This window comes from Prunus persica, chromosome G1 (assembly GCF_000346465.2).
Source record: "Prunus persica cultivar Lovell chromosome G1, Prunus_persica_NCBIv2, whole genome shotgun sequence".
Classification (NCBI taxonomy): domain Eukaryota; kingdom Viridiplantae; phylum Streptophyta; class Magnoliopsida; order Rosales; family Rosaceae; genus Prunus; species Prunus persica.
In genome coordinates, this window is record NC_034009.1 from 9935526 (window position 1) to 9963222 (window position 27697).

At 36.7% G+C, this 27697-nt stretch overlaps 4 protein-coding genes across 5 annotated transcripts; 3 read left to right on the top strand and 1 right to left on the bottom strand.

The window, feature by feature from the left end:
• On the top strand, positions 6411 to 9728 carry LOC18790209 (COBRA-like protein 7). The gene is made up of 2 exons (XM_020554672.1): positions 6411 to 7126; positions 7919 to 9728. The coding sequence occupies exons 1-2, from the start codon at positions 6574 to 6576 to the stop codon at positions 9331 to 9333; spliced, it is 1968 nt and encodes a 655-aa protein (XP_020410261.1). The 5' UTR covers positions 6411 to 6573; the 3' UTR covers positions 9334 to 9728.
• LOC18788499 (two-component response regulator ARR2) lies at positions 10252 to 14569 on the bottom strand. Of its 2 annotated transcripts, none has more exons than XM_007225093.2 (6): positions 14091 to 14569; positions 13414 to 13566; positions 12940 to 13320; positions 12439 to 12515; positions 11101 to 12270; positions 10252 to 10983 (listed from the first exon to the last, which is right to left on the bottom strand). In XM_007225093.2, the coding sequence occupies exons 1-6, from the start codon at positions 14263 to 14265 to the stop codon at positions 10912 to 10914; spliced, it is 2028 nt and encodes a 675-aa protein (XP_007225155.1). In that variant the 5' UTR covers positions 14266 to 14569; the 3' UTR covers positions 10252 to 10911. The 2 variants fall into 2 exon arrangements, with proteins under 2 accessions (XP_007225155.1, XP_020410260.1); XM_020554671.1 differs by having other exon boundaries at positions 10252 to 10986; positions 14091 to 14568.
• Positions 21644 to 22798, top strand: LOC18791558 (exonuclease DPD1, chloroplastic/mitochondrial). Its single transcript, XM_007224833.1, has 3 exons — positions 21644 to 22038; positions 22291 to 22496; positions 22587 to 22798. The coding sequence occupies exons 1-3, from the start codon at positions 21644 to 21646 to the stop codon at positions 22796 to 22798; spliced, it is 813 nt and encodes a 270-aa protein (XP_007224895.1).
• LOC18791300 (protein DEHYDRATION-INDUCED 19 homolog 4) lies at positions 24606 to 27240 on the top strand. Its single transcript, XM_020565147.1, has 5 exons — positions 24606 to 24945; positions 25017 to 25156; positions 25996 to 26073; positions 26562 to 26818; positions 26926 to 27240. The coding sequence occupies exons 1-5, from the start codon at positions 24840 to 24842 to the stop codon at positions 27029 to 27031; spliced, it is 687 nt and encodes a 228-aa protein (XP_020420736.1). The 5' UTR covers positions 24606 to 24839; the 3' UTR covers positions 27032 to 27240.

A 27697-nucleotide genomic window follows, 5' to 3' on the forward strand; every position in this document is an offset into this window, starting at 1 on the left:
ATTTCAGTTGCACTGTATGTAATAGCTGACATGTGACGAAATCTACTATTTATATGCATTGTTCAGCTGAGTTTAGAAGCTTGATGTTGTTTTCAAGCACATAAAAAGATGTACTATACACATGTGAGTTATGTAAAGTTAAAGACTATGAGATGCATGCTTGTTTGAAATGATGGAAATTATGAATTGGAGACGAGATCAGTTGGGAAGATGAATTAGTACATAAAATGAATAGACTCTTTAGTCGATCCAATTTCTAATTTGTTGATGTTTTAAATAACGAGATTCACATACTTTTTGATTTCATATGTGTTGAAGTTAGGAATCATAGTCGTAATGCAGTACTAACGTAGTCAAGATATGTAGCTAGTATAGATTTTTCCCATTTTAAGAATTGTGGAAACTAAAGTAATGGTGTTGTAGTGAAATGACTTGGGAATCCTTTTGGTTACTAAAAAGTGTTTGGCAGTGAGATTGGCGTTTAAAAAAAGTGAAAGAAAACGGTGGAAGTTTGAGGAAAATTTGCAGTGTCATGTTTGTTGGGCTTGACTCTTGTACACAGGCGTTCATACGTGGAAGGGATAAATTGTGTTGGCATTTTGGTGACGAAGCCGTAAAGAAGACGCAATCTCCACGTGGTCAAACTAATACTGAACTTAACTGGATCAAAAATCTACTTGGCCTCTTCTGGGTGTTGGTATTGGCAATTGCATAATTAATATAAAAAAAGAGAGAAAAACAAATATTTGAACAGCAAATAAAGTGAGCAAATAATGATGAGAAAATGAGTTGTTAAAGAACTCAGGGGTCGTTTGGTACACAGACTTGGCTTGGACTGGTTTGGACTAAATTTAGTACCATGTTTGTTTCATTTAATTCTAGTCTTAGATGGGATTGCTAATACCGGGCCCACCAAAAACACATCCTTATGAGGGGACTACTAATCCCATGTAGAAAGGGAGGATTAGCTAGTCCTATGTTTACCAATGTATGAGATGCATATATTATATTGTAATACTAATAACATATATTACTATTATTATTATTATTACATACACATATACTATAATGTACATATACACATGTATATACACATATACAAGTATATATATACACATATATACATATATAATATATATAAATACATATAGATATATACACATATATTATTATTATAATGTACTCATATACACATACATATTAATATTATAATAATAGTATACATGTATACATGTATATATGTAATATATATTATATTATATATTAATGTACATATATACACGTATATACATGTATATATATAAACACATATATATACATATATAATATATAAATACATATAGATATATACACGTATATTATTATTATAATATACCCATATACACATGCATATTAATATTATAATAATAGCATACATGTATATATGTAATATATATATTATTATAATACATATATATAAGTATATATACATATATGTGTATATATTATACCCATGTATGTATTATAATATACATATACACACGTATATAGACATATACATTATATATTTACATTATATGTATATATATTATAATATACATATATACACGTATATACATGTATATTATTATTATAACATACTCATATATATTATCTATTATAATATACATATGTATATGTATATGTATTATACCCATGTATATATTATAATATATAGATACACCTATATACACATATATTATATACATGTATATACGTATATATATATGTATATTATAATATATAATATATATACATATATTATATATACATATGTATTTTATAATATATATATAATATATATGTATATATACATACATATATAATATACATATATACACATATATACATGTATATTATTATAACATACCCATATATATATTATATATTATAATATACATACATATATATAAATATATATATATATGTATTATACCCATGTATATTATAATATACATATATACACCTATATACACTTATATATATGTATGTACGTTTATATTATTTAAAATATATAATATTATTATAATATACTTATATACATGTATATACATATATATTATATATATTATAAAATACATATATACATATATATATATATAGATATTTTTGAAAAAACAAAAAAATTATAGTCCTAGTCCAAGCATACATCAAACGCAGGATAAGTGTTATCCAACTTAGACCAAGCCAAGCCAAGCCAAGCCAGTCCCTAAGCATAGTCCATGCCAAGACAGTCCTGTGTACCAAACGAGCCCTCAGAGATATGGGCCAGCAAATAAAAGATGCTGTTTCTTTTTTGGTTAGAAAATTGACACATTTCTATTAGGGGATCAATCCGATCAAACCGATGAAATCGATCGAGTCAAAAATTTAATTTAATTTAAATTAAGAAAAAGTTAAATAATTTGAAAATTAAATTAGGCCATATATGATTTGGTTTGGTTTATTTTGAACTTTTGTAAACAGATTTAAACGAAATCGGACTGTCTATGTGTATATTTATTTATTTATATTATATTTTACATGTCTAATGAGGTAATAACTATATATGGATATTTGAATTGAGCTATATTTGTTATTGAAATTTAAAGTTTTATGGCATGTTGAGCTTTATGGTTTGGTACTCTAGAAAATGATTTACGTATGAAGTAAGTTGTGAATTTGTTGCTTGTAATTTGGCTAAGAATGTTGAAAAAATGCAAAAGGAAGGAGAATTGGGCTTAGGCTCAAATCGGCCGAACAAAACCATCTTAAATTAGTTTGGTTTCCTTTATGACTTTTATCAAAATCAAACCGTTATAATGTACAGTTCAGCTGTAGTTTTGAGATAAAATCGATCCAATTCAAACTGTGCTCACTCCTAATTTTTATTTTCCGGCATACTATGTTATCTCTGTATCTTTTATTTAAATTGATTTCTATTTTCAACCATCAATCTTTACCACCTGTATCTATTGAACAGTCCCGATCTCTTGGACCATAGAAGTCCAAGGGATTTGTGGTCACTCACCGTTGGATGTAAATTCAACGGTTCACTCAATCTTGAACTCCATTTAATAAATTTTTTTGAATCATTAGATTAATATCCAACGGTGAGTGACCACAATCTCTTGGACTCCTGTGGTCCAAGAGATCAGAATTGATCTATTGAAATGAAAATATAAGAAAGTGGCTGCAAACAGAAACAAGCAAATTATGGTGAGCTAGCTCAACACAAGTTTGAGAGCTCCAAAAATTGGGTGGATCAGTTGAGCCATTAAAAGCATCTCTAACCGATGTGTTAAAAGTGCCACATGGACATTTAACAGCTAGAAATAACATCTCACATCACTCCAACCGATGTGTCAAAGCTTATGTGGAATGAAAGTTGGAGGTTGAGGTGTTATTTTTGACATCCCAAAAGTAAGATGTCAAATGAATATTTTATTATTTTTTCTTTTCTTTTCTTTTTATTTATAAATAAATCAACACTAAAATGTAATAAAAATAATAATTTAATTTGATATATCGGATGGAATGAGATACTCTTAAGACCACCTCCCCATGGATTTTTAGATAATGCCAGGGTCACATGGCTAGGACCAATGGGAGAGTTTACGCCGCTAACTACCAATGGCACACAAAAATCGAACACATCAACCCTAACAATAATATGTGCCAACCGGCCAACAACCAACTCCTTAGACAAGTGTAATAGAAATGGAGTAATTTTTTAGTGCAGCGATGACGTCAATTCGTCTTGTTATTAATTCACTCATATTATAGTACGTTGATTTTAAATCGTAACAGTCAATTTAAGTACGATTTTGCAAAATTACTGCTAAATCATTCTCAATGAATTATAGGTTGTATGTTTTTAACTAACTCATCAAATGTGTTTGGATTTATTATTATCAGCACGATCACAATCCACATGGGACTTTCCAGGTTGTTTTAAGTGGCGACAGTACAATTGATAATTGCATTCTCCTTTACAAAATTACTCTGTTTAGACCAAGAAGTGTCTACATGAATCATTCAAAATGTCGGTCCTTTTGCCTCTTTGAATTTATTCCAACATATGTTTATTTAATTTTTTTTATTTTTGTGATTAATAATTGACTTGCTGTGGAATATTAGTTAAGATTTTCTTTTACAGAGGTTTCAAAGAATCCACCGATTCAGTACCTTGCTAATGAAAAGGTGAAATGATGATGATGATGCGCATAATTAACTTCAAATTAGAAGAGGGAAATAATGGTGACCAAAAGCTGAAAGAATCTAAGACTTTTCTGATCATCTTTTGCTTCTTCTTTTTTCTAATTAGGTGTCCAAAAGGTTAGCTTCTACATAGTTTATTTGTTACAGTAATTTATGATACTGAGAAAAATTCTCAGGTAACGGAGATAACACTTTTCCTAAACTTAAGTTGTTCATCATCATGCATATATAACCTTTTCTTCTTTAAACAAATATATTATTCCACGAGTCGACATTATGAAATTAAAGAGAAAATATATGCATGAAAACTTAATTATTCTGATCCAAAAAGAAAGAATACGAAAAGATGTGACTGGTTAGAGTCCGAATCATCCACTTTTGCAACAAAACGACAGTAAGCAAATTTGGCCCATCGTCGACCTTGACATTAATTGGCTAATTAGTAGCTAAGGTATCATTCCTTCCAAACAAAAATTAATTGGGACCCCGATCATGCAATGCATTATACCATATCCCATCCGGACAAGGTTGTTGTGTGGTAGGCATATTGTCACTTGGCTTTTATATTCTCGTCCCCTTATGATTTTTGTGAGCAGAATTTCAATGCGCTTTATTCTCAACTCACATCATATGCCATGTGCATATATTTATTTCTTCTCCTTTTTCAACGAGGGTTTTGTTAGCATTCATTGTGTATGATTCACGTGCACGTGAGTAATTGACGACTGTTATGAATAATTGACATTTGAAGTTTGGAGTCACTTATTCACGTGCATGTAGATGATCGTCCTCTAAATTTATTATGCTTTTGAGAGATTCTACGGTTGCTGTGCTGTTGGCAATAATAAATCTTTGCAAAACAGACAGCAAAACAGAGGGTCGCTTGTTATAATGTCATAATCAAGGTTGTCTTTGTCGAAGGAGAGAGGTCTATTTTCAGTTATTGAATGGCACTAAGGTTGATTTGTTTGGTCTCTTAAATCTCTCTCTCTCTCTCTCTCTCTCTCTCTCTCTCTCTCTCTCTCTCTCTCTCTCTCTCTCTCTCTCTATGTGTCCTCTGGTCTGGTTCATACTATTTAATGCTAATAAGAAGTCGCATCTGATGTAATATCTCACTAAGGTGTCTATCAATTTCTGTTCATCTTCGAAAACCCTATCACGCATGATTTTATATATAAAACACATCAAAACATGACCTTGTTTTGTTCTCCACCATAAATAATTAGTAAGACATTAGAAAGATCGTGCACATTAGAGTGGAGAAGGAGCTAATCTGAATGCACATTAGGAGGATCCTAACTTAAGCACACCAAATACTAACCCCAAACTCCCAATAATGGAATAGATAATCTCTCTTTTTCATAAATTACAACCTGCATTGCATGCTAATAGGCTGTGATGTCCAGTGTAGAGGCCTTCTCAAATTGAGCCCATGAACTCAATGGTACTCTCAGCATGTTCAAACTAGGCCAGCTTTAAACGACAAGTCCATGAGTGAGCATATTACTAATGGGCCCAAAATGTGAGAGAGAGAGAGAGAGAGAGAGAGAGAGAGAGAGAGAGAGAGAGAGAGAGAGAGACGTTTTGGTATCTGGCTATAAACATTAAACAACACGACGTGCCGCAACATAAGGCCTAACTTCATGTGCGCTTGACTTGATTGGTGTCTCATTGAAACCACATTTGTCCAAAGGTGTTATCTGGACCCGCAACACACGAAATATTTGTATTGACACACTTCAAATTGAACCATTGATCATGCTGATTTTTACACGGGCGTATAATCTGAATGTAGAGTAAATTATAAAATTTGATAAGAGAACGTTACAGTTCAAACAAATCTCCTCCATCATCTGAATTCCGATATGTTTAACGACATAACTATGTATGTGTCTGAAATATAAATTTGATAAGACAAGTTAGAGTCTTAAAGAAATCGCCTCTCCGACCCATGTCCAAACATGAATTCAAAATCAAATATGAAGAGAGGGAGGGGAAGGGTTCCGTTGAGACAAAGACAAAAGGCTCTTTTCACACTCCAAACTCAAACCGCACTACCACTAAGTCTTAAAAACGCATTTCTTGCCAATTGCTTTCAAGGATTACCAAATCCACGAACCTTCTTTGAATCACTCAAAGACGGCAACAATATCAAACAAAATAAATCATTAAAAAAAACACACACACATTTCTTCACAAAATACAGCTTCCATTAAGCTGTTTATACTCTCAACGCGTTTCGAAAAAAACATACACACACAGAGCCAACGCGATAAACAGTCGCACATATATAAACTCTCTCTCTTCCTGCAAATTCAAAATCCGAACTTTTGAAAACCCACTAACCCAAACGCCATGGACTTCAGCTCCATGAGCTGCCCTCTGATCTTCACCCTCAGCTTTCTGCTTATTTTCACTGCCTTGCCTTCTTCATTCTCTCAGCCAACCGCGGATGCTCCAGCACCAGCCTCCGATTCGTGCAACGGCGTGTTCTTATCGTACGCCTACACCACCGGAGCCAAGCTCCCGCCCGAGCTCAAATCTAACCCCAAGCGCCAGCCCTACCGGTTCGAGTCCGTGCTCACTGTGCTCAACAACGGGCTCGAGGATCTGAAATCTTGGAGGGTCTTCGTGGGGTTTAAGAACGATGAGTACTTGGTCTCTGCCTCCAATGCCGTTTTGGCAGACGGGACTAGCTTGCCTGGAAGTGTGGGAAACGGCACCGTTTTGGCTGGGTTTCCGATGACCGATCTGAAAACTGCGATTAAGACTGCGGGAGACTTGACCCAGATGGAGGTTCAGGTCAAATTGCTCGGGACCCAATTCGGTGTGGCCCCACCCAAGGTTCCTCTGCCCTCGAATATCTCTTTGGCCAATGATGGGTTTGTTTGCCTCAACGCCGTGCAAGGTCAGTTCTTAGCATTCATTTTGGTCGTCTCTGTTTTGGGTATTTGTGGATTTGTGTTTTTCTGGTACATTTTTAGATGTTGGTATTTGATGAAATTTAATTTGGAGTATACAGATTTCATTTTTATCCGTTACCCTTTTTTTATGTTTAGCTGCTAGCAGTTCTTTTGACAGCTTATATATTTTCAGGTTTCAATCGTTTGTTTTGAATGTTCATTATATATAACTGTATTAAATTGAATTTGATGAGAGAATACCCGGTGTATGTTGGTGTGGAGATGAAGGGAAATTACGGTTATATCTGTCCTCAAATATTTGGAATTTGTTTAGAGATTATTTGAACATTTTCTTCCAATTTGCGTTGGACCGTATCAGTCTCATTGGTATATTGACTTGCTTTAAGTCACTAGGAAAATTTGTTACTCCTAGATTCATAACTACAATGGTGAATGTCTAGAACCACAAATCAAGATGTCTTCCCCATTAGTTTTTCGTTTTTGGAAGACAATGGCCTTCTATATCTGCAAGGAAAATTTGTTAGTCTTGGTCTACAGAAAAAAATTTGGGTCTAGTTTTTGTTTAGCTTTTGGTTATAATCAGATCATTGCTTTCTATGTTTCCTTCATATTATTAGACTGTCATTTTTATGGCGTCCTTTTCTCTATAGACCAATTTGTTAATAACAACCAGATGTCACCGCGATAACATACATTTGACACAAAGTTGGGTTTTCACTTTTACTATCCATGTTAATGAGCATACTCTTACGCTTCTCTGATTATGTTCTTCCCAGGGACGAATGAAATGCATGTCTGTTGCACCGTAGACGCAAAGTTTAAAACGAACATCACTGTAGATGAAGAGTTCCTCCCCCGCCAAAATGGAGATCTTTCAATTATGTATGATGTGACCAATACTCAAGACTCAAATTACTGGGCACAAGTTACAATTGCCAACCATAACCCCCTAGGCCGTCTTGATAATTGGAAATTGAGCTGGGACTGGATGGCAGATGAATTTATATTTGCAATGAAAGGGGCGTATCCATCTATTGTAGATTCTTCTGACTGTATATTCGGCAGACAAAGTACATACTACAAGGATCTGGACTTCTCCACCGTATTGAATTGTGAAAAACGGCCAACCATAATTGACCTGCCTCCAACAAAGGCCAATGACACTCTACTTGGTCTGGTCCCTAATTGTTGCCGAAATGGTACTATCTTGCCACGATCAATGGATCCAAGCAAATCAATGTCATCATTCCAGATTCAAATCTTTAAAATGCCTCCAGATCTTAACCGGTCCCAGTTCACACCGCCACAAAACTGGGCAATCAACGGCACGCTCAACCCTGATTATAAATGTGGCCCTCCTGTGCGGGTGAGTCCTAGTCAATTTCCTGATCGAAGTGGCTTGCCAGTGAATTCATCTGCGGTAGCTAGCTGGCAGGTTGTGTGCAATATTACACAGCTCAAGGGAGCAAGCCCTAGATGCTGTGTATCGTTTTCTGCTTTCTACAATGATTCGGTCATCCCATGCAACACTTGTGCATGTGGCTGCCCTAGTAATACAGCTCGAACTTGTAGTACAACTGCACCAGCTATGCTTCTTCCGCCGGAGACACTTCTTGTTCCCTTTGAGAACCGAACTGTCAAGGCAAAAGCTTGGGCTGAACTTAAACATCTACCAGTTCCAAACCCGATACCCTGTAGTGATAACTGTGGGGTCAGCATTAACTGGCATTTATATACAGACTACTCTCGTGGATGGAGTGCAAGGGTCACACTCTTCAATTGGGATGAAACTTCTTTTGTTGATTGGTTTGCTGCCGTGCAAATGGATAAAGCAGGCCCTGGTTTTGAAAAGATGTACTCTTTCAACGGAAGTACCTTGGAATTGAATGGTGTCAACAATACCGTATTCATGCAGGGTCTTGAAGGATTGAACTACCTTGTGGCAGAAACAGATGCAGCCAACCCGCAGAAGGATCCTAGGGTGCCTGGGAAGCAGCAATCAGTCATCTCATTTACAAAGAAGAAGACTCCTGGAATTAATGTGATTGGTGGAGATGGGTTTCCGACAAAAGTATACTTTAATGGGGAGGAATGCTCACTTCCTAAAATATATCCAAGTAGTGGTAACAGAAAGAGTACACCGATAATGTTTTCAGTCCTCCTAATGGTTGTAGCGTTCATGGTGATCTAGCAATAGCTGAGGGATGAGGCACTGCCAGATCTTGTAGCTGCTGCTGATTTTTTTTATTCTTTCAGTGGTTTGATTGATATATGCTCAACCAGGAGGTTTTGCAAAATCTTAACGACTAGAAGACGTGCATGCCATGACTGGTACTTATGAGGTTGTTAGGGGAAATTTGGTTGTCGCTGGCAATCTCTTGCTCTTCATCTGCACATGCTGATGGGAGGATAAACACAGCAAGTGACAGCAAATCATATGTAGCTATTGTTCTCATATTTTGTATAAACAATTACTGAACTAGGTGCTTGCTTTGATTCTTTTGTTATATGTATACATGTGGGAACGATTATCCAATATATCTTTTTGGAGTCACTGGAATTTAGGACAATTACTTTGTGCGCCTATACAAATTTTCTGCTCTGAGTGTTTGTGTTCTCTTTGCTTGTTTTGAAAATCATTGCTTGCTTGTGGATACAGGAAGCCAATAGTAAAAAATCTTCGCAGGCAGAACAGGTCTGTGGGTCTAAATAATTATATACTTTTAACTTGTTTAATGCAAATACCTAATCAACTTTTAGACCTGTTCAACTCAAATTATTCTATTCTTCAGGCTGTTCCTTTTTTTCTTCTTTTGTTTCTTTTTCTGGCTGTTGGAATGATTCTAAAGCTCATGCTCAGCTAATGTGGACCACATCTTATCCGACCAATTCTTTTTTTTTTTTGGGAAAAGGTTATCCGACCAGTTCATGTTGGTTGCATTATTCCCATTTGCCAGTTACTCTCCCGCAGCCATATCTTTTGTCACTAGTGTGCCTAAAAATAGCGAGACATCTCTAGTATATTTACTGATTTGTTCTGCAACAGTGTAAATATTTCCTTTTTATAAGGGTAAAAATGTAATTCAAATTCCAAGACTTCATAGCGAAATTGCTGGTCATAAATTAGGCGAAATTCCACGTAATTGTTGAAACAAATCTCATGTACATAAGATAGGAGAGACTATTAAGAATAGAGGTCACAAAAGAAGGTGGTTAACACCAAAGCTAAAGCATGAATGAGATTCCCTAGAAATTTAAGTACAAGAAAACAAACCAGAAAAGAATACCCCCCCGACTTATGTCAACCAAATGGAATTTATGTACATCAAAGTCTGATTCCTTGAACGAGAGAGAAATGGAAGAGGAGGCAAAAGAAAATAACTAACAGGGCAAACTTCATGTGTTATTAGAGTTAGAAAGGCTCCTACAATGCCAGCAGGCGTATCAAAACCTACTCTAGAATACTCAAGATGCGCCGAAAACCGAGGACAGTTTCACCAGCACCCCAGAAATTGTTGCTTCTTTCTAGCCACTCAAAATTTTGCATGTATGCCTTTGCATTTCATGCAGCAGTATCTTGCATCACAAATATCTTTTTGACCTGTTTGATCCGCCTCAATTATCCATCATCCTGACATTTAATCTGCTGGTTTCTTGAAGTAGAAACAAACTTGAATATCCACCATTTGATCGCGAAAGAAATGACTCCTATTGCAGCAATTATATACACCAGAGCTGCAGGCATACAGAATATTGTAGGGAGCACATTCTACACAGGAATATTATCCAAGGAATACCCGTCAAAGTCAAACTCATTTTCGGTGGCTCCAATTCCCTCTTGCTGCTGGAAAACAGAAGAACTTTCATATGAGTAAATAATAACCTTAACAGTTCTTCGAAATTCATATCCAAAAATCTAAACACAGAAGGTAAAAAAAATAGAGGCAGAAAAATTGACCTGTTTGAGAAGTGCACTCATTAGATCCTCCTGACCAAATTGTTCGTGAAAGTAGCTAGTTTGAGAACTTGCATCAGGAACCCTTTCAGCTTTAACCCTAACTGTATTGTCAACAATAAGACTGTTAAGGTGTTGACCATTATTTTGGACATTCACATGATGAGTGCCTTCTCCAATTGAGAACATAGCCTTTCCAACAGTAGATGGATTCCTGCTTGGTGCGCTCCTTTGGCTAGAAGAAAATCCTTGATGAACTAAAACTGAGGAGTCAAGGCTACCATGCATGGTGTTTGTATGTTGAGAGGCATCAAAGGTCAAGCCTACATTCTGTAAGTCCCAGTCATTAGATTTGTGATGATGCAACTCATTAAAAATATCATAACTTGGCGCAAATCCAGAAGATCTTTTTATTTCACAGTTCGCGTCTTCTGGAAATGCTCCTTTAGACGTGAGGCTGGACATTCCTGGTGTACTTCCAAGAGTAAAATTGTTTCCTGGCAGTTCTGAACTGTTGTTCAGGGGAAAGTTCAACATTGAGGAGTTCTGCTGGACTGGATTATATCCTGCCCCTCTGCCATTATCAGCAATCCCATTTCTTCCTAAAACTCCACTAGGAATTCCATTTGATAGGATAGGCTGCCCCATTGATGATGAAAGCCTAGGAACATGAGTTCCAGAAGTTTCATTCAGGATCTGCCCTCTTGACTGTGGTTGAGACATCTGCATAAGTAGAGCGCTGTTCTGGACTCCATGGGCATTGACTTGCATATTCACACCCCCAAGAGATTGTGCAGACTGGTGCAAGTTGGCAAGCTGCTTGGCCTCCATATTTGTTGGAATTCCATGAAGTAAGTTCATTGGCTTGCTACTGCTCAGATGTTGTTGCCCCTCTGCAAACCTCAACTTTGGATTTTCAAAGCTGAATAAGTTCCTTTGATCAACGAGGGGCATAGGCATGCCAGATTTTGCTGTTGACCTACCAAGTCCGGCTTGGAGTGTGGCAAGACTTTGAGCAGGAAGTTGACCTGTGACGGCTAGTGTCTGAAGATCAAGCCCATTGAGTGACGACATAGCTCCAAAAGATGCTTCTTGGGGACTCAGGAAAGAGTTATTCAAATTACTCGGGTGCTGTGACACTCCACTCAACCTTCTAAGGTACAACCTATATTTCTGTTCCACAACTTCGCACAGTGAGTTTTTCTCAAACAGGGAATATATTTTTCTCAAAATGCATACCAAAAGAGGGGAAAAAAAACCAAAGAGCCTTTCTTGAGTTCATATCATAACAGACTTCCTCTTCATAATTTTTTATTATATTATACAAAATTTTATACATACCTGAAGATGGCTAGCAACATTTTCTCTAGTGAGCCCAGGAACATTCATCAACTCCAGAATTTTCTTAGGAACAGCCTCTGTATCAAATTATCAAGTTTGATTAACGTAAGGAATACATTTGCAATAGAAAAATAGACACATAATGTTGCATGGTTCAATTTTATCTAAAAGGCAAAGAGATTAATTCAATGCCAACTCGCACTAAAATGCTAAACACAACATAGTCTTTGATTTATGGAACAATTTGGATGTAAAAGGTGTATTAATTATGAGTCGTTTGTCAATGAATAAACTAGACAGACATGATAATGATATTTGATATGGCCAGCATGTCCATTTCTGTCAGTGTGAAGAATGTTTATATAGGTTAAAACTGATTCAGCTCCTGGTTGAAAAACTAGGCGCAAAACTCAAAGGACCAAGAACACTTATTTGCTCCCAGCATCGATATTCAGTCCAGTAAGAAACATGAAATTGAAAAAGATTGGGAAGAAAACATACTATCGATGCCTAGTTGATTAACAGCACCCACAAACTGTTGATGGAGTTCAACTGACCAAACAACCCGTGGCTTCTTTAATGTGGATGAATCATCCCTCTCGTCGGCCTCTTCTTCCTCATCCTTCCTCCTTTTCGAGTTCTTCCAAGTCCCTTCATTTGCTGAGGACGAGTAATCTGCATCGTCAGATGGTTTTGGCTGCCGATCTCCTTCTTCCACACTTCCAGATTGCTCCACTTCCTTCCACTCATTCTTTTTCTTACGAACTACATGCTGCCATATGTTCTTCAGTGCCTCTATACGAACCGGTTTGATTAGGTAGTCACAAGCACCATGAGTGACCCCCTTCATAACAACACTTTTTCCATCATCAGCAGACATCACTGTGGAATCACATATCAGCTCCAAATTAATATATATACTATCTGGGTTAACAGAGTTAAAATCCGCACGAATTACTCAAACGGATAACTCACTGATAACAGGCAGGTCCATCTCAAGTCCAACGCGCTCCAGGAGTTTGAATCCATCCATGTCTGGCATGTGGACATCACTAATAACTATATCAAATCCATTTTTGTTCTCTCGAAGCAGCTTAAGTGCGATCTCCGCTCGGTTGCATTTCGTAACTAGAAAATCCCAAACAAACCGAATCAATCTCTCAAAAAATTGATCACAGAAATGATAAAACAACATAAATAAACAGAGCTATGAATCTATAAAAGCGCAAATCAAAACTCAAGCTTATCCTTGGAACAATAAGATTAACTCTTTAAAAAAATAACAAAAGAAAAAAGATGAAAAATTAATGCTGTAGAAACCATGAAGAACAAGTCACAAACTTTAAGACAACCCATGATTTGAATCTAAACACAATTATAACTGAAAGTGTACAAAATGTCAAACTATAGACAAATCTTAACATTTGTTCCCTTTTCTACAGCAGGTTCCCAATCCCCCAAATATCAGCTTGAGAAACACAAGAAACGATAACCCAAGTGGTAAACACTTGCACTAAATCAACCCAAAAGGAAAACAAGGTCATACTTTGAAACAGGAAATTGAAATCACCCAAAGGATTGAAGAAATCCCATGAAGCAAAACCCAAAAGAGAGAGAGAATTACAATTCAAGCAACTCTAATAAAGGGGTACCTTCATAGAGACATGTTCTAAGCATCTTCTCCAAGATCATGAGGCAAGTGGGATCATCGTCAACCACCAGGACTCTTAAACCCGCAGGAAACTGGTCAGAGACCACATCAGCCGATTTCCAAGCGCCACTTGAACTAGCCGTTGACATCGATCCCATACCGTTACTCAGATTCATGGCTTAAAAAACCCAAATCTCGGAGCCGAAAGAACAGGGGAGATGCAGCTAAAAGAACAACCAGATACCCGAATTACATGCTTAAGCTTCGGTTTTGATTCACACCCAATTCAAAATTCAAAGAACCAGTTGAAACTAAAGCAACGAAAAGGAGAGAGATTTTGATTTATCTGGTGATAAAATTTTTATTGTGCTATAATTATATATTTATTCTTCAGATTGAAGTTGAAAGAGCTGGACTTGTCTCTCTCTCTCTCTCTCTCTCTCTCTCTCTCTTTCTTTCTGCTTCAAGCTCAAATTGTCTGTGTTTTGGTTTTATTTTATGATTTATTAATTTTTAATAATTTGGAATATTTTATTCAATGGTGGGTCACTCCTGGAAGAGTGGATCCAGCTCACATATAAAATTAACTTGATTAGCTAACATGATCCTCCTTCCCAAATTTACTCATAATTACTGTTTACTTTGTATTTGGTTTTTACACTTTTACTATTTACAATTTCTTCAAAATCAAAACCTTCCTTTTTATCTGTTTGCTCTTTTTTGGACTCTTTATCTGTTTCCTCTTACTGCAACACAAATTGAGTGCTTATACTTATCACCTCTCCAATAATTCAGCATCAAACTCTTTTAAATTTTAAAATTTCAAAATTATACATCATAACTGAAAATTACACAAAATTAATTGTTTTTTAATTTACTAATTTACCTAAGCTGCCCATGTGATACACATTCACTGTATTTTTTATATATAGTAAATTGCATAATAACCACACAATGAATGTTTTTTTTTTTTTTGAAAGAGGAAATAGTAAATTTTCATTGAGATTGTCAAAGGTTACAGACTCGAGCAAACAAACGTGACCTCATTCAATGAGTATTTTAAATTACCCAAACAAGAAAAAAAAAAAATCAACATAATGAATGCGTTGGGATTTATTTTGTGTTTGATTTTTGTTGAAAAAGACTGAATTGGGTCACTAATAGTCTAGCACTAGAAAAAGGAAACAAAAAGGGCAAAAAGAAAAAGAAAAAAAAAACCACAAACACAACAACCTTAAATCTATATATGAGTACAAAAACAGAAGCACTTTTTTTTTTTTTCTTGTGGTTATAATGAAAATAGTTGAGGATAATGTTTGGTTTATTTTTTGGATCAATGTTGTTTACCAAAGCAAACCACCACTTCCATGTATTGTGGGGGTGCTTTTGGTTTTCCACTTTCAATTCCTCAGTAGTGGTCATCCACGGTTCAGCCACAGCCACTTGATATTTTAATATTTACAAAAACGGAACGGAAAAGGGTTTTGTGGAAGGAAGGAAGGAGGGAGCGAACCCCGTTGAATGAGTATTCTTTTAAAGCTCGTTTGGGTCTTTACCTGCGTTCTGCTGGGTGTGCCGTCTGACCATCTTTTACTTTTCATGCCAGTTACTTTTACCACCCTGCCTGCTCTACCCACTTCCCCCGTTCGACACGTGTCATTTGGCGCCACTAAATAGGATAAGGCTTCCTTGGCCTATATTGTTTGCTCTCTCATTTCCTAGTCATGACTCATCATCCCCCTGCACTTCACTGCACTGCATTCATGCTTGCTTTTTTAGTTTTGGTGCTGTCTGTGTGTGTGTGGGGTGTGTCAAAAATAAAAAAATCTATGCAGCTTTGCATATGGAATATGAGCTATGGTCTCTTGTGATTCGATACAATTAACCTATAATTTTGGTCTGTTAGTTACTTCTTGTTGTTTTTACGACATTATTCTGATAGCATAACATGTTAGATATTTATATACATTGGCAATGGTTCGTGTCAGTCTTTCTATCTCAAATAGCGGTTTTATTCCCTAATTCATGAACTAATTAGCAAGCTCACCCAAGAGAATTTTCTTCAAAGAAAACATAATATAAATAAAAAATTAGGGTTGCTTTTCCCAGTCCTAATGCAAGAAAAGCTGCGACAAGCCTTGCTAAAGTGGCCATAGCAAACTGAAACCGTATATTCTCTAGTAGCCTTTTCTGTATTACGATGAACACATCCCCCCAATTCCCCAACTACAAGTCTTTGCTTGCTTTTCAATTTCGCCCTCAGAAAATATATTTAATTAAAAAAACTGTGTTCATTTGTGAGCAAAAAGAAAAGAAACCCCACTCTCGCTCTCAACAAGTCTCAAACCCCAAGAAAAAAAACCAGCCAATGAAAGCTGTGGAAACTGCGAGTGGTTGCTTTTAGGCTAAAGCTCTGGCAAGCTTGGGCTTTTCCCCCAGATTTAAATCCTCAAACTTAATGATTTAATAATAATTGTTTATTGTTTCTGTTTCTAGCTTTTCATGGGTTTAGTTTTAGAGAGATGCTTTTAAGGCAAAATATGGAATATTATGTGTAACCCCCCAAACCTTTAGATTATTTCACGCTCGCCTATTAAACTATGCCATGCAAATGGCTTCTCGCTTGGTGGAAAAAGACTTTCACTCTATCCTCAATCAATAATATTATTACACATGTGATAACACTTTCACGTACCACAATATTATTGAACGAAGATAGCAAAATAGTGTTATTCCTATTGCAACTAAATTTTTCCCCTTTGAGTGGGTTTCAGGTGATTGGAGCTGCTGTTGCTGCTCTGCCATGTGGCATCTCATGGAACTTGGAGAAAAAGTCCAAAGCTACTTTTGCTAACTTTCCCTATCTCCTTTGCCAAATTGCCCACTTAAATCATGAGTGCCATATCCCAAGTCCCAAGCAACACACCCAACACAACATGAATGATAATGGCCTCACTCTTTTTACCCTTAGCATGCGCCTTGAGAGATTTTTTTTAAAATTGTGATCTTGACAAAATTTTCTAACTTGATTGCTTTCCCTTTAGGATGTGAAAAACGAATGGGAAAGTGGTAATTTTTTGTTTCTGGGAGAGTTTTCTCTTTTGCTTTGTAAGTTTTGGGGGTGTCATTGTTGTATATTCCTTTGAGTTGTTAACAATCATTGTCATTTTCTTTGACTAAAAAGGCTTGTGTCCTTGCTTACCCATTCCCTCTCACATGTTCTCTTGTTGCTACATTAACATCACTTGCTTGTTGTAATCACTATCAAAAAAATCACCTGTGAGCATGCCTTTCCCAACATCATTGAAACCATTTTGTTTGTGTTTACCACTTTTAAGTTGGCAAATCAAATAATTTTGGGGGTTGCTCTTTTTCACATGGTAATGCTAAAAGCAATGTCGTTCAATTAATTATCAACTCCTAAACAATACATATTATATTTTACTGTAATTTTTAAACACATAAAAGTTAGTTGTCTTCTTATGTTGAACATGCAAGAATTTCTCTAGCCTACCGTTTGATGTTGGCAAAAGATTTATAAATATTTCTTGAGGGTCTACTTTGTTTTTGTTTTAGTGTTGAAATTGCAAGATTTTGATCCCAAGTTTACAGCAAAGATCCAGCTAGCTATGCTAGCAGCACCAATGATGAACGAACAACGAGTTCAAAAGACCCACCTACAAGTACTGAGATGACTCGACACGGGGCCCACTGGCCCCACTCCGGGCTAGTCCACGTCACCAGCGGCGAAGGCAAACGCAGACGAGACGTGTTGGACGACGTTCGTTTCAACCCGGGAAATCGGACGGACACGTGGTCGTGTCCGTAGTGCAACTGGCGGGACCCGTCCCAGGACTGTACAAAAAGGAAAGGCCAAGGCGTTAACGGGAGAACTGGGCCAACGCGGGAAGGGAAGGCATTGGGCTGGGCCCCACCGCACACCTCATCAGTGATGAAAAGAGTATGGGGCCTACTTGTAACGTACGTGCGCCTCTCATACACGTCCCTATCGGCTGTCACTAGCTAGGACACAAAATAGAGAAAACAGAGTTTAGGGTTTTGTTTGTTTTTTAGGTGATGGAAAAAGAAGGTTGGATGCATTTGATTTGAGTAGGTTGAAAAATTGGAGGACTTTTATTGTTTTGTGTATTTGAGAGGGAGATTCTATAGTCTACGTTGAGCATATATTTCTCAAACTTTGTCTACGGTTGTTTCATAACTTTTTAGACATGTAACCAATTTATAGAAGATAATCATGGTCATCACATAGACATGTAAAACAATATATATATATGGATGTTACGAAAGCGTACCTGATTATGTTTGATTTGAACGTAAACGTTATGCGAACACGAATTTTAGATACATGAGTAACTGCTCTTAACACTAAACTACAAACCCCTTGTGCTATCTAGCTAGGTTGGAGCATTTGCAACGGACTCACTAGTGTAGTGGTTTAGAGCATGAATGGGAGTCCTAACATCTGTGTAATCGCTCATCTCAATAAATAAAAAAAAAGTCCTAAAAACATGTATGGAAAAATCACAATAATTGCAGATTAGTGTGAGAGCATGAATCTCCCAATAGCTGTATATGTAGTAATACACATGCATGTAGGGTTTTAGGTAAATCCCAAGCCTTCAAAGATGTACCCAAATTGGGCTCACACACTATATTTATAATATACATTTGTCAAGGTGCACCAATATTATACTAAAACGATTATAATATAGCGGGCTAACCGTCAATTCTCAACCCAATAAATATTCCAATCAAACTCGATATTACCGGAAAAATACTCCCAAGCCTAACTAATAATAAACAATTTGCAACACTGAATTCCAAAACTGAATTAGGGTGGTGATAAGAAAAAGTCACAGGTGGGTTGTTGTCCCATCTATTTCGAAGCCATTTTTGGTAACATTAGGAATTGCAATTATACAAGAAAGGATAGACCAACACGTTGCAGTACTGGAGGCTCTGCTTCCCGACACCCAACTTCTTGTTCAATGGTTCAGAGATGGATCCAAAAAAATATTGTGAATCAGAAGAATTATTGAAGTGAAGGTTGGAGATTACCTGTCAAGCAAGCAAGCAATCAACGGCCAAAGGGGAAAGAAGAAAGCCTTATGATATCAAAAATAAGTAAATTTAGCACAAAACTCAATCCTCTCTCTCTCTCTCTCTCTCTCTCTCTCTCTCAGGCTTAGCACAGAAAAGTTCCAAGTAGTAGCTCTCCCCCACCTTTGCCAGCCTCGCAAGCAAGCAAACAAGTCTCCATCCATTCATCCAATCCAATCCCGAGTTGACTGTTTGTAAGGTTTGATTCACTAGAAGATACAGCCACACCCAGCGCCAAGAATGAAAATCAGATTACGAAGTTAAAAACTTTGCCACTACCATCCCATTTACCGTTACGTGATCTGAATCATTGATTATGTTGATTATTATATATGACATGTTTATTTATTAGAAACAAAAAAGTAGTCATGAATCAAAGAACTTAAGAAAAAGGGAATTAATGAATAATTATAATCGAATCAAATATTTAATTTATAATTTCAAAAGTATTTGATTACATATTTTAACATGTAAATCACATACTTTTTAATTCCTTATGAACTAATAAATGCATGAGAAGTCAGAAATTGAAATAATTTTAATATTCATTTTTATAAATAAACATATATAATAAGAGAACATTCATCATATATAAACTCAACGTAGGGAGAAAATGGAAAATAAAATAAAAGAGGAAGCATATAATTTTCTACAAGCTAGCAACTTGGGTTGGGGGTGTTATTTTTTTAGTATGAATGATGGGAATAACGTACGCTGTTCTCTCATGTGGCAGGTCCATTATATATCTGCGATTGCTTGCAGGAAATTAATTTCTCACATGACAATGTCTAAAACAGCAGAAAAAAAATAACAAAAAGGTACTTGGCCACTCTACAAGTTATAGGAATTAATTAATGCTTGGGGTACAAGCTCCTGTTTAAATGGGGTGTTGTCCCCAGCAGGCCATTTCTATAATTAAGATCGTTTTTGCCAACTTGGGTATTTCGTTTAGTCCAGCAACTGGGATGAAACTTCATGTGCTTTCTCATATTTTTGGTGCAATTGCGGGTTACAATACGGAATTTGCAGTTCAAATGGTTAAGAATAATAATCCGTGCATTTAATATTCTTTGTTCGAATCCCTCCTCTCTCTTCGATGCCTCTTGCATCAATTTATTTGAATATAGAAAAATGCATTAATTATGCATGCATGATGATTGTAGATATAATTGAAAGTGATCATAATCCATCCTAAATGGTAAGGGTGGCCCCAATAGCAAACAACAAGAATCCACCATCGTGTCGTGCACATGGAGTGGTTTATTTTTAATTTCCTAGGATGAGTATGCACATGTAATGTAACTGTAACTGTAACATAAGCACCACCTGCGAAATCTTCAGTCCCACTTTCCACGAGAGACCATCACAAATTCACAAAATTCAGAATATGAGTAGGGGGACGTTGGGCTCATCTGAGTCATTTGGTGATCATGGGAGATATATACAGCTACTTGAGCTCTGCCTTAACCCATAATCATCCATAAACTTGATTTGGTCTATAGTCACTTGTATATACCCACTCAACCTCATGCTTACCCAAATGACCGAATAGGTCACAATGACCCAAATCAACACACAATGATTCTAGACATGTCATGCATTTTGAGGATCACTAGTGGGTTGTAGTTTGAAAGGTACAAGAAGAAATGTTACGACTACTTTTATTTATATGGCCTGGGTCAACTTAAATCCGCTTGGGGGATTTATGGGTGGCACTTAACCATATTAAATATTTGTAAGGGACTTATAACTTAAGTGATTAAGGATGTTTATTCATGCCCTTCGTAGTTCTAGATTTGATTTCCATATCTTAAATATCGTTTGTATTTAAATAATGTGGACCAAAAAAAGAGCATTGAAATGAGCCCACCAAATAAAAACCTCCCACTCAAGAAGTCCGTTTCTCACGGAGCTAGAAATCATCTCAAGATGAGCACAGGCCCACAAGAATAATAGCAAACTTCAAGTTTTTGAAGCCCAACCAAGAACACTTAGATGCCATGGCCCATGCCAGAGATTCAAGCAGGAACCCAAAGAGGCCCAAAGCGCGAGATACCATGAGAAAATAGTGAAGCACCAAACTGAACGGCAAGGCTAGCGCGCACAACTCGGTGAGTGGTAGTGTTAAGAGGCCTTCCGCAATTGCTGCTCATTCCACACATTCTCCTCCTTATAAAAACTGTATGAAAAAACTAACCTCTCCCACCCCTCCACTCCCTCCACACCCACTTCCTATAAAGATCACGTGCCCGTTTTCAGCTTCAAGCAAATCTACGTATCTGCAAATGGTAGTTTCATTTTCAACCAATCAGGCATTTAGCTTCTTTTCGCTCTGCATTCTTTATTTCTGGACCTTTTTTTCCTTTTTCTTTTTGTTATAGATACCATGACCAAGTTAATGGCATACAACTCCTTTTCAGTTTCTGAGGAAAAATGAGGACATGCTCCATGTGCTATTCGAACTTGCAAATACCAAAGTTGGGACTTCAGTCACCTTCTCTTGGATTAACATCTTTAGGCAGAAGAGCAACAATAACCACCATAAGTCAACCACTTTTAGAATGCTTCAGAAGCATACAATACTCTGATGCTCCAGCAAAGATTTTGGACAACCAATTTTTAAAGCATTTTGTGAAAGTATTTGGTCTGGATCTTGAAACCACTGGACTTTCCAGAAAGGAAGGACGGATTGTTGAAATTGCAGTCCGGGATCTTCATGGAGGCAAGAACAGTTGTTTCCAAACCCTGGTAAACCCCGAACAACATGTTCCAAATTCTCATATCCATGGTATAACAACCGACATGGTGACACATTCAGGTGTCCCAAGGTATGCTGTTCTTTTAAGGCCTTTTAATTTCCTGTCATTATTATTCTAGTCAGGCATTGCAGATGGTTATTATGTATAGTTTCGTTTTGTTTTGTTTTGTTTTTTTTGAGAACATATATAGTTGTTAGAATATGACTAAACCTTCTAAGGTGCTGGATAACATGAGTACTGGTAGTTAATTGTAAATTTAGTTGATGAAATACTAAGCTAATGTAGGCATTAGGCAATACCTGATTACAAGTTCTTGTTTAGGATGGCGGAGTTGATTCCAATCCTTGTCGAATACATCAAAAGCCGCCAAGTACCCGGAGGGCATGTTATACTTGCAGCTCACAATGCACGCTGTTTCGATGTACCATTTTTGCTCAAGGAATTCAGCTGCTGCTCATTTGATGTTCCTCCTGACTGGTTGTTTCTTGACACCCTTGCTCTGGCTCGAGAGTTGAGGAAGTTACATGGTAAGAGCTATAAATGTAGGAAAGAAGAGAAAAGAAAAGAAAGAACACAGTTTCTTTTACAAGATTAATGATTTCTGGTACTATTGACAGGATCAAAGGCTCTTCCAAAGATCTCACTTCAGGGACTTCGTGAGTTCTATAGGATCCCTCTAAAGGGTTCAAATCACAGGGCCATGTCAGATGTAAATGTGCTATCATCTATACTTCCCAACATGACTTTTGACCTGAAGCTTGGTGTCGATGACCTTTTGCAGAGGACTTTTAAGGCATCGGCCTGCAACATTACGCGAATAAGAACATGAAGAAGAGCTGAAGCTACAAGCATGCCGTCGTTTTCTGCTCCTGTTTTCCTCTGTAGCACTGTAATTATGTAGGCAATTGTTTGTTTGTGTATCATTTCAGGTAATTTCTGTCCAGCTCCAGCATTATCACATTTGCCTTGATCATGATTTTGTTTGACATTGATTCGTAGATACTGTTGGAGTGTAAAACCCAGAAATGGTTAGTTCAATGAAAGGTGTGGACATATTTTATTTATGAGATTGCAGCAATGAATGTGGTTTATTTGTTCACGTGATTGAATCATACACGTGAGGGATTTCAAGTGTTTATTATTTTAAACTAAACGCAGTCAGTAATAAGACAGGAAATGTTATTGTCTGAGAATCTTTTAGTACTGCAATTAATGTTTATAGTTTAGAGTAGCAAATTCTAAATGGATGTCGTTATGAGGGAATGATTTAGGTTCAAAGTACAACTAGCACATTAATTAAAACATCATATATCTCATAATTATGTAGGACACAACCGCTTTAAATCAGAAACAATATTGACCTGATATTAGTACGAAATACATTTATAGCACGTAGATGCTTTGAACGGTTAGGGCATCTCTAGCCGTAGTAGTAAATAAATTTTTTCAAATTAAAGTTTGTTGATCTAAGTGGCAATTTCAAAAGTCTTCTTTGCTACTTGAATAATTTTTGCTTCAACATACTCTTCAATTCAATTAATGCAATATCATGAAAAAAAATGAAAAATATGAAAACATGTGAAAAATATGTACGTATTTATTATATGAAAAGAAAAAAATGCATGTTTTTAACATTTTTAGGTTTTGTTTTTCCAAAATAAAATTAAATGTTTGAAGAGCCAAAATCAACTTACCAGTCATGAAAAGAGAGAAAGATGTTTCCGTTTTGATGGCTAAGGTTGAAGAGGCTGTTGTAGAGAATTTTTCTGATGTGGCTCACCTATTTTAGAATTCCAAAGGTGTTGAAGAGGTTGTTTGAGATGCTCTTACTACACAATATCATTCAATGCTCAAAGCTTTATGTAATTTTTGGCCATCTTTCAACTGCCGTTCATGGAAAAAATCATTCAAGATGTGAAAAAAATACAGTTCTTTAAATTAAACTAATATGATTGCGTGAGTAACTAGCTAAACGATTTTTAGTTTGGAAATATTTTTATTCACCACTTTAACCTAAAATGTACCTTCATTATCCTTCTCAACACTTGACATATGTCCATGAGCATAACCATAGCTAACTATTTTCTTTGTATTTGCATAACCATGTCTATACTCATGGATACGTGTCAAGTGTTGAGTATAATTATGATGGTACACCTTGGATTAAAGTGTTGAGCAAAAATAAAGACATCATTATTAGAGAAAGCTAAAAAATATCTAAGATGATTTTTCTTTTATGGGGTGTTTACTAATCCATAATTAGAATCAAAATGATTTTCCCTGTTTCCCTTTTCAGTGTTAATTTTGAGCAAAAGAAGTTCAAATGGATTTGGATTTACATAACTTAAAGTCCAATCCAAACCAATTTTCGCTAATTTCTCCCAAGCGTGCGGGGCCCATACAGTTCTAATCAAAACGTGCGCGAGAAGGCGAGACCACAAAAACCGCGTTAAGCCACGAATATTAAACAAAAAATCGAAAAAGAAAAAAACTCTGAAATCACGACCTCCACACGTGTGAATGACATTCACACACACGCTGTCTGTCCAATGAAATCCTTCCACCTGTATAAAAAACGCATGGCTCTGGTCGTTAGGGGCATTTCCGAAATTAACAGGAAATCCACGGGCTATTTCCACCACGTAGGGACTATAAAAAAAAGCTTAACCCCTACCGGAAGTTCGGTAGAGAGTCTTCTGTGTTCTCTCTCACGCTATTTCTCGGTCGCTTCCTCACACTCACACCGCCACACACACACACACACACACTCGCTTTATCTCTCGTCGTCTTCAATCTTTATAGGGTTTTATAAATTCGGACCCAAATTCGATTTGAGCTCCCAATTCGCCATCGCCTTGATTGAATTGTGTATGTGTATCAAGATGGAGTCTGATAATTCGTGGAGCAGTCTCTTCTCGAGCTCTTCGTCGAGGCGGTACCAATCTCGATCCGGTCACTTTTCCCAAACTACCCCAGGTTCGCGTCATTTTTCTTGTTTTTTGGTGTTTTGTGAATTTGTTTGGTGCTGATGGTTGTGGTCGTTGCAGATCTGTTTGCGCACGACGAAACTGATGGAGACGATGAGTTAAAGGCCGAGTTTTTGTGCCCTTTTTGCGCCGAGGATTTTGATGTTGTTGGGCTTTGTTGCCACATCGATGAGGAACATCCGGTGGAGGCTAAGAACGGGGTATGTAATTCAATTTTTTGAATTTAGTTAATTTTGAAGTTTTGTACTTTTAATCGATTAGTTCCAGCTGGCTTTGCTTTTAGAAATTTGGAAAAGTACGAGCTCTCAAGGTTTTCTTTTGTTTTTCTCCTAGAAATGTTAGTGTTTGCGTTTTGATGATCATTTAGTTCTCATTTTAGCTTAGAAAGGAACATTTTATTTGCATAATTTACAAAGAAACTCGTGATTCCGTATAGATTGAGCGAACTTTAGGGGAGGAAATCTATCATTGTGATAGCATTCAAAGGGATGCTAGTGGTTTACTTGGTTTTTTGTCGTTTGGCTGTGGTTTTGAATGGGTTTGGTTGAGTTGGACTTTCCTTTGAGTAGGTATGAGTTGCAACTTAGAGGTACTTTTGTTGAGATGGGTTTGTTATGACTGGTGATGGAGTGCATGGGGTAGATGATGGTAAGACAAGAGGGTTAATCATCTTAGTATTTGATTTTTGTTTGAAGCCTTTTAGAAAGGAAATGTTGGAATTTTCCTTGTTAGTGTTGTGCGTGGTATGCTCAACACTAGACTGGTATATGGCTTTGAGTGTGACCTATGGGTTTGAGCCAGTCTGTAGGAGCTCGGTTAGTCAGGTCAACCTTGTAGTTGTCTTTCTTCGTTAATGTACAGATAGTTAATCTTGCATGTGTAATTGTTTTCTTAAATTGAATAAAAAGGTAGGACTGGTTCACATGGGTTGTTTATGAACGTGCCCTTTGTTACCATTTATAATTTTCATTTCTCTTGGATTATTTATGAACTAGCCCGTTGTTATTGTTTTGAATGTTCTGTTTTCATTTTTTTCCAGGTCTGTCCAGTTTGTGCCAAAAGGGTGGGAGCAAACCTTGTGAGCCATATTACCACGCAACATGGGAGTTTGTTAAAGATATCCTTTGGTGAATTTCACTTTAGTTTTGAATTTTTCCATGCTTGTTTTGGTTATCGTTTACATACATGCTTATTGTATCTATATCTGGAGGTTGAAGTCGTTATCAAATGAACACTTTTGAAAGAAATAAGTGTGATTTAGAAAAGCCAACTTTTGTTGTATTTAATTTTAATGGCAGAACATATGGGTATTACAGTCAGAAATGGTTGTTTTGTTAAAAATATGGCCTTTATCTTAGATTCACTCTTGCATATTTTCATGTATCTGGCCAGCACACTGACTAGTTATCATAGTGTTGTTGAGTATCACCTTCAACTTGTTCCTTTTGTTAGACTCTTCATTTGCACCAGTCACTCCTATTCTAGAATGGCCATTTCTTGCATCGAAACTTGGATAACTTTCACTTCCATGTTTATTTATGTTTTGGTCGGATTTCCATTTTAAGTCTGGAGTATGAAGTAATGCGTTCCTTGACTATAGATTACGTTCAGCGCAAGAGGAAATTTCGCAGGGGATCTAATTCAACATTTTCTATATTAAGGAAAGAGCTGCGAGAAGGAAGTTTACAAGCCCTTCTCGGAGGTTCTTCTTTCCTTGTTTCTTCAAACACGGAAGCTGATCCTTTGCTGTCTTCCTTTATTTATAACCCACCCACAGTTGATGAGGATGTGAGCGCACAACCCGATCCTTTAGTCGAAGCTTCTTTTGTAAAGGAAAGCACAAAGGAAGAGTTCTCGGAAAGGTATGAGCATTAGCATGACTTTGAGTCTATTTATTTGTTTTTGTTGTATGTGGTGAAGTTACTATGATTTCTATAGAGTTTTAACGCTGTCTGGTCTATGATGACAGAATCGTGCAACAACCACCGCTATCGCATAAGGACCAAGAAGAGAAGGCGCGGAAGTGTGAGTTTGTTCAAGGATTGCTGATGTCCACCATCCTTGATGACTTATGAGTTAGAAGAGGGTGTAGTGGGGAGAGATACGGAATTGACAAGTTAGGACCAGAGCGCAGAGCCCAAGTAATATGAGGGAAGAAAGTCGTGCTATTTATGTATCAACGGGTAATAGTTAGATCTGAACAAGCATGTATTCGTATTGTACTCGGAGCTTTATGTGTATAATGGAAATATGAAATAAATTTATCCACTTGCCTTTTGCTTTCTACATGTTCTTGATAACCTGCCAAAGGTTATCTTGGAATTAATGCGCACTGATCATAAGTTGGTAACTTTAAAAATTCAAATAGGATGGGGGAAACTTTTCATGTCACTAGATTCTGTAAAAGGAGAGAATTTTTCGTTCTACAAAGAAATGCAGAAATTGGAAGGTGCTAGACTAGATTTGACAATGCAGCCTGGGTTGGTTCTATGAACCTACGTAAATTAAAATGATTGTAGGAAAGGAGCAGATGGCAAAATTGGAGGAGTGGGAGAAACTCATCTAGGATTTCAATACAGTTTTGATGCCGTCTAAAACTGGCCCACACTAGGAGATTAGATTCATGCATAAAAGACTCACATTTCCAATTGTCCTCGCAAGCAGAATCCGACCAATCACAAACTACTATGTGAAAAAGTTATTAAATGTGGAATGCCGCGATTGGTCTGGGATTGTAAAAT

Excerpts from the sequence above, each read along its gene's own strand:
- LOC18790209 (XM_020554672.1), top strand. The coding sequence starts at position 6,574 with ATGGACTTCAGCTCCATGAGCTGCCCTCTGATCTTCACCCTCAGCTTT. Across the intron at positions 7,127-7,918 it reads TTGCCTCAACGCCGTGCAAG|GGACGAATGAAATGCATGTC; the intron begins GTCAGTTCTTAG and ends TGTTCTTCCCAG.
- LOC18788499 (XM_020554671.1), bottom strand. The coding sequence starts at position 14,265 with ATGAATCTGAGTAACGGTATGGGATCGATGTCAACGGCTAGTTCAAGT. Across the intron at positions 12,516-12,939 it reads TAATCAACTAGGCATCGATA|AGGCTGTTCCTAAGAAAATT; the intron begins GTATGTTTTCTT and ends AATTTGATACAG. Across the intron at positions 12,271-12,438 it reads ATGTTGCTAGCCATCTTCAG|AAATATAGGTTGTACCTTAG; the intron begins GTATGTATAAAA and ends GTTGTGGAACAG.
- LOC18791558 (XM_007224833.1), top strand. The coding sequence starts at position 21,644 with ATGAGGACATGCTCCATGTGCTATTCGAACTTGCAAATACCAAAGTTG. Across the intron at positions 22,039-22,290 it reads ACACATTCAGGTGTCCCAAG|GATGGCGGAGTTGATTCCAA; the intron begins GTATGCTGTTCT and ends GTTCTTGTTTAG. Across the intron at positions 22,497-22,586 it reads AGAGTTGAGGAAGTTACATG|GATCAAAGGCTCTTCCAAAG; the intron begins GTAAGAGCTATA and ends TACTATTGACAG.
- LOC18791300 (XM_020565147.1), top strand. The coding sequence starts at position 24,840 with ATGTGTATCAAGATGGAGTCTGATAATTCGTGGAGCAGTCTCTTCTCG. Across the intron at positions 25,157-25,995 it reads CGGTGGAGGCTAAGAACGGG|GTCTGTCCAGTTTGTGCCAA; the intron begins GTATGTAATTCA and ends ATTTTTTTCCAG. Across the intron at positions 26,074-26,561 it reads AACATGGGAGTTTGTTAAAG|GTTCAGCGCAAGAGGAAATT; the intron begins ATATCCTTTGGT and ends ACTATAGATTAC.